At 45.1% G+C, this 9,296-nt stretch overlaps 1 protein-coding gene and 1 non-coding gene across 2 annotated transcripts; one reads left to right on the forward strand and one right to left on the reverse strand.

Annotated features, from left to right (window-relative positions):
• Positions 1 to 1,776: 1,776 nt before the first annotated feature.
• LOC113755610 (uncharacterized mitochondrial protein ymf1-like) lies at positions 1,777 to 3,261 on the forward strand. The gene has a single exon (XM_027299580.1). It carries the CDS (start codon positions 2,701 to 2,703, stop codon positions 3,187 to 3,189), a length of 489 nt encoding a protein of 162 aa, XP_027155381.1. The 5' UTR covers positions 1,777 to 2,700; the 3' UTR covers positions 3,190 to 3,261.
• A 5,712-nt stretch (positions 3,262 to 8,973) lies between these two features.
• TRNAG-GCC lies at positions 8,974 to 9,045 on the reverse strand. Its single transcript has one exon. It is a non-coding gene; the product is annotated as a tRNA-Gly (tRNA).
• Between the last annotated feature and the right edge of the window lie 251 nt (positions 9,046 to 9,296).

Here is a 9,296-nt window from a genome sequence, read left to right on the forward strand (position 1 = left end):
GAATGGAAGCATTGGAATCGCCTTTGGCTGGGGCTATATGTACTGATAAGGCTAAACTAGAGAGGAGCCCTTGCCTTCAAGAAACCGATGGAAAAGATGCGATTGAATGCTTTGTTCACTATCGGCATAAGATGTATATACCGGTCAATCTGGGGCGATGGAAGAACCAGTCCATTCCTTTGCTTTGAGTCTTCATTCGTTCGGGCATTTCTCCTAGAGCTATGAGTGAAACCCATTCGATAGCGGATTCCCATGCCGACCCAAAGCCTTGAACATACAGAACTTATGCATTACATACCCAGGCTGAAATGGTACACTAACGATTCTAAGTCCCCCGAAGGGGTCGAGCCGGATGACCAGATCAACATGGTTTCAGTCAAAATTGTCCAGCAAGCTCTCTATACGTTTTTTTTAGTGCTCTTGACGCCTTTCTTATCAATAACATCTGTCACCGAGAAAGGTTTTTACATGGCAAAGGCTCCATTTTAGTAAGCCCGCAGTCACAGCATCACTACCAGATCTAATGCTTGATTCTAGACTAGAGTCTGACCCCTCGCTCCAACATGAATAGCTTCAAAGCAAGAGGTTCTTCTTTTTGCCTATTTCTGCTATCCCTGGAACAGCAGCTCTACTTAACTTATGAACTCTCTTCCCCGAGCCCTAATCCTAAGCCCCAGCTCTTGTTCTCGGATTTCCATTAAGGCTCGGAACTGAACTAACTGCCTTAAAGGGTTAGGCTTTCCTTGCCTTGTCCAATAGGCGCAGGATAAGGCGAGACAGATAGAGATATCTCATTAAAAGAGGACGAGACTAATTCATAGATGCGGGAAGGAAAGGTTTAGGTAGCCCCTAGCCTACGATTTCAGACAAATTCCCGGGTTTCCAGTGAGTGGCCTAAAGGAATTACTGGTCTTAGGAAGAGTGGAAGAATAGAGCCGAAGAAAGGCAACTAGTCTTGATGCCGAGAATGCCCTCTTTGAAGGGAAAGAATACGCTCTTGTCTCAATTGAAGATGAAGGACTCATTCTCATGCCTTGCACATTCAAAAGTGAGTTCAGTTTCCCTAGCCTGAAAGGCTAACTTCACTAGCTCAAAAGCATATATTCTATCATCCAAGAAATTGAGTGATTCCTTCTTTCTTCTAACTTTGAAATGAAAGTACCGATAGATACTGTCAAGGGGTTCGTGGCTTCTTTCTTCCCTTGATTGAGAGCTAGGACGGATTTTAATGGATGGGATTGTAGCTCTCTTCTCCTGTAGGTTTTAAGATAGGCTAGATTAGCACGAATTCTATCGATCAAGCAGGGTGTTCCTGTAATCGAGTAATCTAATATTGTAGCTAGTCGACGCGCGGAGTATAAGAATATCTTTTCTTGTTAGGCTTGTACTAATGAGTGGTAGTTCCTTCTCACTTTTCCTATCTTAGCTTAGCTGCTAGTCGAATGTAGGATAGAATCTATCTCCTTCTTTTAGTTTGTAGCTTCCTTTCCTTAATGCACTGGGAGTTGAGTAAGGACTCACAGCTTCTTGTTTGAGAGCTAGTATCTAAATGTCTGGTTTAGGTGGTAGGTCTTAAATATTCCCTCATGGCTTCTCTTAAGCCTTTCAAAGATAGTTTAGCTATCCGAATTAGGGATAGATAGTTACGCCTGTCCGTCTGAACATATATATAGTTAGTGTGTCCTAAGATAGTCTATATTTAAAAAGAAAATGTTTGTTCTTTTCTTTTGAGCTATCCTAAATCAGACTATTTTGTGTCAATAGTAGTTCCCAAGATTGTCTGCTAACAAAATAGATTTGGAAATAACGTAAGTAGATGATTGAGCCACCTATTAGAGAAAGGGGCAGTCATCGATAAGTGTTATGTCAAAAGGACCAAGGAGGATGAAGGAGGAGAAGGAGTAGGAGTAGGAGCTAATTTGGACGGAATCGAATGATTACGAGATAGACAATGGAATTTACGTGGATCTTCTCGCTTTTTCTAAGCAGTAAGACTCTTATGTATGTACTCTCTTTTATCACTTTGGGTTGTGGAGCGTACTTCATGTTCCAGCAAGCCGCAACCGTTGGGGGAGCCACTCCACTGGACCTCCAAAGTCTGGAGGAGCTACGGCTTACAATGGCCACAATCCTCCAGCTGTCTATAACAAACCTGGGGGAAAGTCTCCCAAGGGGGCGCACTTGGGAAGAACTTGCACAGGAGATCCACAAGGGGTCAGAGAGCAGGGAACTCCTTATTTTTTTGATAACTGAACTGATGAAAGTTCAGGTGGAAAATAAGGTAACCCAACATGCTCTTCTCATTATTATGAAGTGGAAGTTCCCCAATCGGCCTGACCCGGTCTGCCCTTGGACTTTTCCAGAATAGGATTCCAATAATACAACGCCGCATTCTCCGAAAATTGAGGAACAAGAAGAGATCTATTAAGAGAAAGATTTATTCGAGAAAAAATCTTAACAGTTACATCCTTACTTGACGCTTCGCCCCTATGGTTTCTCAATTGAGAAACTTTCTGACTTCATCTGTTCTTTGCATCTACAAGGGAGACACTCTCCTGTTTTTCAAATAGTTCTAAACAACTTTTTCTTCTTTTCAAATATGCGGGACGGCTAGTTTCTCTGGGGCGGATGCCTCCTAAAAGGGAGAACTGCGAGGAGTCCGTTTTCTTTGAAGATCGAGGCGCTTTTTAGCGGACAATTATGACATTCTACAGAAGTCTTCTACAGAAGAAAAGCTTGTTACGAGTAAGTGGAGAAGAAAGATCTCCAGAGATTCTTATCTCATTCCATTCCAGTGGCTCAACCAGTAACCAATGGCGAAAACTCAAAAATCCATGGTTTCCCGGTAGAACCCTATTTCGCCCAAGTTGTTTCGGAACCGGAAAAAAGAAGCGGTTTTTCGCACAGCTTGCTCATAGCGCAGGTCCCACTTGTATATTGTATTTGGCCGAAGAAGCATCAGACAGGTTGGAGTTCTTACCTTCTTGGGACTCCATGGACCAAGATCTGCTTTTATTATATGGTCAATACCGATCTACTTTAGTAGATCATATGGATGTAGAAAAGGCTTCTAATTTGGATGAATTGGAAACATCTCTTTTCCATTTCTATTTACCCAGTTCATATCTTTCTTTCGTGTGTTCCCGCGAGGAATTGGATCTCTTCAATCTCGGGATACCGCCTAAATAACTGCGGCCAGAGAGTCAAATAGGTCGAGAAGAAAGAGTCTGAGGCCGGGTTGGACGACATACATCTTGGTTGGTCTTACCACCACTAGAGATTAGACATATATATAATCTTTCTTCTAAAAAAGAGATTCTTATATAAATTTGATTTTAGCTGCAAGACCAAAACGCCGTGCAAAAAACCGAAAGCCCTTCTTTTATTTTAAGTTCCTCTCAGATACATGACTTACATACCCGGCTCAACATTCTTGGAAAACAATCAAATCGAGGGGGCGTTAAAGGGAGAATTTTCCATTCAATCTTGTGAACTAATCGAGACCAAAATTGGAAAAAGAGATACGAATGGAGAGGAATAACCAATCGATAAAAGAACATGAAACCATTCTGTTTCAATAGAGGTACGAGAAAGGGTTGGGGGCAATGAAGTAGGTGAAGTGGTTGGATTTTGCGAGCTGTTCCAACCACTGCTGGATGTGATTCCAAGAGCCGAAGGAGAATGAATACCACACAGAAGAGTCAAGACCAGGCTCCCTAATAGAATGTTTAACCGATCCATTCCGGATCGACCGAATTGGTACAGAAGTTGTAACATGGGAAAACCACGGAAAACACGACTTATTTGAATAACCCGGTGACCTACCAATTGTAGAAGTAGGATTTTTGGCAAGCAATAAGCACTTAAATAATACAATTCAAGTGTACCATCTTCTTTCTCATTTCGAGGAAAAGGTGCGGAAGGAAAAGGAAACAACGGGGGGATCCGAATCGAACCTAAATGGGAATGACATGAAAAGTCTCTTTCAAAACCTAGCATTAAGGGCGTTACGACGATATACGAGAGGAATAGAGAAAAACTCGTGATTGGTGTAGAGGGGAAGATCTGTTTATGATATAGTTCAAGAAAGAGTCGTCTCATTTCCTTACTTCTTCGTTTTTTCTAATTCATTCACTTCAAGACTGGTTCTGAACGCCGCGTAACATCATCTTAAACCAACCTCACAGATCCAACTCAATCTTTTACACTGATGTATCGTACTCTCTCGACCCGCCTTATCCCAGAGAAGGATTCCCCCTTCAAGGACCTCTCCTCGGCGGTAGGTTATATGGCTTGTATCCCTCCTTAATGGGTAGCCGATGTTCCACAACAAGGTCCCTATCAAGGCCCGGCATATCATGAGACTCCCAAGCAAAACTCTCTTAGTCATCCTTTTTCTAATATGATTCAAAAAACGGATCTAAGAGCAGTTTCACTTTATTATAATTTTTTATGTGCTTGCCCAGTTCAATTTCCGTTTTAGTTTCAATGTCTAATTGGGAAATCTGAGCGAAATAATCGAAATCCTCCTGCTTCAAATCTTTCAAATACGGATACTTCTCGGCGACAGCTTGGGAAGCACAGTGCCTCTGAACATGCCGTTCTAGTACGGACAAGAGTTTCTTTTTACCTGCCTCCCCTTGATGTGCCTCTTGTGAGGACCCCGAAGCATAGTGATTCGGGTCTGGGCGATCCTCCTCGCTTTGCGCACCGGGAAGGAGCCCCAAACCGGAATTCTCTGGTAGAGGGGTAGGGGTTGGGGGTTGACTGAACCCCCCTTCATTGATTCCCCCGACGCGGGAGAAAATGGAGCCACAGCCCGCTGAAGCTCGTCCATCAAGAGATACCCAAGTGAATAAAATCTCTTTAATATAAAAAGAAAAGTTTTACCATAAAAAGATTCTAATTTGAAAAGATAGCTTTCTGACAAGTGGTAGAGAATTAACGAAAGAAAAGATACTGAGATGTCCTGAAAGATAGAATGCAAGAAAGATGTCAATTTTCGCCCATAAAGAATGAATTTTAAGTTGTTAATAATTTTCAAAGCTTTTCGCGTATCCAAATTTTTGCTAACAGAAGAATTCACTTGCATGGCAGCCATTGTAGAATTATGTGCAACTCTGGGAAATAGATTATTACCTGTGTGCTTGAATCTTCCTGGTACTGATAGAATCATCGTTATCTTGAATGTTCGCCTCCTATTGTGGGGCGTATGCCGGAGAGGAGAAAGGGGTCCAAGACCAAGCGACAAAGAACTATTTATATACGCTCTATTTATTGCAGAAGCGCCCAAGCGGAACCGTGCCGGGCCTCTCGAAGGAACGGTCGGGTCTTATCTAAATAAAATAGAAAAAGCGGGGAAGAGAAGAGGAGAACAAAGGTAACGATCAAACTATAGAACCTCATCTCAAACAAAGGCCCTCGGAAGAGGAGCCTGAAGTAGAGAAACCTACAAATAAGAGAATACCTGCCAAAAACTTCACCTCGGTAAACCTTTGGAATACAGATTGTCGAGCCGCCGACAACTCCCAGGGTTCACTAAAACAGGGGGTACTCCGCGAAAGACTATTGAGTGACCTGTCGAGCTGATCCGACACCAAGTGGGCCGCACCTCTGAGGACTCAATATGAAAGAGAAAGGTCTTCCTTTAACCCCGAAAATTGTCCTGTAGATAGGGTTCTCACCCGTCGCAGAAACTCTTTTAAGAAAAAGGCTTCTCTAAATTTTCGTGGCATCCGGATCGGGTGTTCATAATCTGGAGTAAAAGGATTCGAACCTTTGCATGCCGGTACCAAAAACCGATGCCTTACCACTTGGCTATACTCCATAGGCCTGTTTTGGGCGGGGGGAGCGGGAAGGGAGAAGCAGGGCTCGAAGAACGAGCCGAGCCGTGCAAGGACGCGGGGATATAGCAAGTAAGCAGCAAGGTTCTCCCTTTAGGTTAGGACCGACTACAACAAGCTCACGACTCTAATAGAAACAAAGGGTAAGCTCTCTGCTCTAGTTGCTTGCAACGCTATGCCTATCAAAGTTGGCGAAGGCTTCTGTAACCTTATACTCGTTAGGCTCTTCGACTGAACTCGTTGGCTCCCCGTCCACCGAAAGTCGGTAACCTTCGTCACCGTCAGCATTTGGTACTCTCTCGATAGCTTCAATAGTTCACTGAAAGCCTTTGGTCTAATGAACTGCAAGCCCTTCAGAAAGAAAGACATAATATAATAATAAAGGGTTGGTTGCGGGAACCGACGGTGACGAAGGTTACCGGGCCGATGCGGCCGGTTACCGAGAACCTTATGGTTCCCGGGAGACGACGTTCCCTTTGTAAAGTAGGCCTTTTGATAACTAATTAGAGTTGACATGAAATGGATCACGGAAGAAAACATATCCGATGAATCATTAAATCCCTTCCCGCTCACACGGGTTCTTCTATGTGAGGTGGGGGCCTACATAAGAGCTACACCTAGATAGAACGCGGAGCGCCGGCCCCGACCGCCGATACAGTGACCATGCTTACCTAGCTCTTGTCTTAGTGAGTCTTCCTCTTTTCTAGGTTTTTTCTGAGTGTTAAAACGATAGATGCCGGATCCGCCCCGATTCGATCAATAATGGGATTCTTGGCTAGAGAAAGGTTCTGTGACATGGACGCCCAGACCAACTCGGTCGGTCGGTTGGCCCGCCTAACAGATGATGAGATTCTCGATCGATTTGATCGAATTTTGAAAAGTCTTTCTCACTATTCAGAACAGTGGAGCTTTCGAGAAAGATCTTCTCGCCTCCCCCGTTTGGGCTCTCGCTCGAATCGGAACCTTTATGCGTTGGTAGGCTTTCGACTCAATCTAATAGCCTACCTATCGGGCGCCAATAAAAGAAGAGAAAGTTTTCACAGGGGCTCATCATCTGATGCAGAACCGATGCGAGAGGGAGAAGCGGGGATTGATAGCTTTCAAGAACCAGTGGAAAGGAAAGAGTTGTTCCCTGCATTCCTTCCTTTCCAAAAAGAGTCCAATTTCGGCATAAAATCTTTTATTGAATGAACGCCACTTTGGTTGTTTGAAAACAAATCCAATGTTGGGCCAAGCCTAGCCAGCCGGTAATAGCCGAAGGCAAAAAAGGGGGAGATAGGGAAGAGGAGATTAAGGATAGTCACTCCACTCCATAGATAGTGCACACAGATTCTTCTTTCATTTTCAATTCCTTTCGGGTCGGAAACGCGGGCTGCTGGTGGGGCAGGGAGAATGGCTTCTTCCGCTTTACAATCGGAATAAGGAACCTTAGAATTCACCCCCTACCTGTCGATGAAAAAATGGGATTTGAGAGGAGCGAAAAGCTAGCGGATCAGAAAGATTTGTATGGAATGTCCTACTCCTGCCTGAGCTTTCCGATCAACCAATCCCCTATTGTTGGGACATCTGTGTTAGGTAGGCCCAGGGATCACTGATTAGTCGAATGAGCCCATCTCTCTGGCCTATCATTTGTTGGTCGATCCGGCTGGCGGCTCCTGCATCTCTATGGGGGCCCCTTTATACAAGTTTGCTGCTAGGACTCCCTAGAGTCGAATCAATAATCAATAGAAGTTTACTGATCTGGCTCTTCAATCGACGATCTACTGCTCCCTCTTAATAGCAGATGCCCATGCTTTGATTCGAAAGCCCTAGCCAGTGATGAATCTCCAGGAAGATCGGAGTATTATATTCCTCCTCCCCTCAGTTTGAACCCGTCCCAACAACGAACACCTTCCTACTGCAAGGTGAGGCTATGCCCTTCCCCTAGAATCCACTCTGGGTCGGAGGAGCAAGTAGTCCAACTTCTTGAGCAGCCGAGATATTGAACAACGAACATTTGATTCAATTCCTTGCCTCACCCTGAGATGAGAGGGAAGGTAGATTTGACTCGAATCCTGGACCCGATCTTTAATCCTACACCGGTTAATGATAATGATGGGATGGGAGAAGCTTTGATTTTGTCATTTTTTCATCAATGCTGGCCCAGTCGAGGCTCGTCCATGCCCAATCCCGATGGACAAACCTTCGATTTGCCTCTAGGTCTATAATCCACCCGTCTTCTCCAGTCCCTTCAAGCCCTCCCGGGGGCCTCGCCCTCTTTCTCAACTCGAGTCTTAAGTTCAGCGGCTTTCACGTTGACGAAGACCTGCGCTAATAAAAAGAAATGGGCAGTCTATGCCTTGAATGAATCAGTAACAACGGATTAGTGGAATGGGAGATCAAGAGACGGATAGGAGGGGAATGGCCTCTATCAATCATTGGTGGACCTTCCCTTTTTCCAGTCACGGAGCTCTCAACTGAGTTGTTTATTTAGGTTCTGGAATTCCATCTCTAGTTGGGGGTTTCGATTCGTAAAATGTGGCGCGGGTTCATCTCTCTCGACCAGTTCAGGTTCAAGGGAGGGCGATCGAGGGGACCCAGACTTTAGATCTCCTCTCTATGGCGGGAGGTTTCTTTCGTATCAAGAGTGTGTTGGGGAGGCCAGGGAAGACGGATTGGATCGAGAGGCGATGCTTATGCCTCTTCTTTATCGATAGGATTCCCATCATTTTCAGTCTCCGGCGAAGGAGACAAGGGCGAGGCACCGAACTCAATTCCATCGAGCCTCAACCTCCATCCGTCATTAGGAATCGAAATTCGCTTTTCCTATTCACTAGTACACTGCGCGCTACAACTAGCAGCCCCTTTACTAGTAAGGGAAAAGGCTAGCGCGCTAGCTAGCTACAACTAGTTATAGCCCCTACAACATTTATGGGATATTTGAAGAAGCCTGCTGAAAATGAAAAAGAGAAGCGCGCTAGCGCGCAACGGCTGATGAAAAGCCAGCCACTTTTTAGGAGTAGGTTTTGGCTTGCCCCTTTCTTAGTAAGATAGGTGCTTAACGCCCTATACAAGGGGCTGCTTGCTGCTCGCCTCTATCTCTAAAGGGGCTTATGCACTCCACTCGTTACCACTAAACGACGAAGCCAGGAGCGGAAGGAGGGACTTGAACCCTCAACCTCAGCCTTGGCAAGGCTATGCTCTACCATTAAGCTATTTCCGCCAGCTACGGTAGTGGCGAAGCACTACTGAGCAATGAACGTATCACTTGATACGGACGACTTCTGTTTTTCCGCCGGACCACAGTCTTGACCTCCGATCGAGCTACAAACACGAGTAGGTAGGCGGCTAGGGGGGAGAGGGGCGGCTTCCTTTTCAATCAATCTCCGGCCGCCCCTGACCTAATAAGGCCGCTATTGGTGCGAGTTGTAAGGAGTCTTGGTCTCGAGTCAAGCTGGGGCGTCATTTCATTCT

Source organism: Coffea eugenioides, unplaced genomic scaffold (assembly GCF_003713205.1).
Source record: "Coffea eugenioides isolate CCC68of unplaced genomic scaffold, Ceug_1.0 ScVebR1_1617;HRSCAF=2497, whole genome shotgun sequence".
Lineage (NCBI taxonomy): Eukaryota > Viridiplantae > Streptophyta > Magnoliopsida > Gentianales > Rubiaceae > Coffea > Coffea eugenioides.

Bases quoted from the DNA above. Each gene is read 5' to 3' on its own strand.
- LOC113755610 (XM_027299580.1), top strand. From the start codon at position 2,701: ATGACATTCTACAGAAGTCTTCTACAGAAGAAAAGCTTGTTACGAGTA.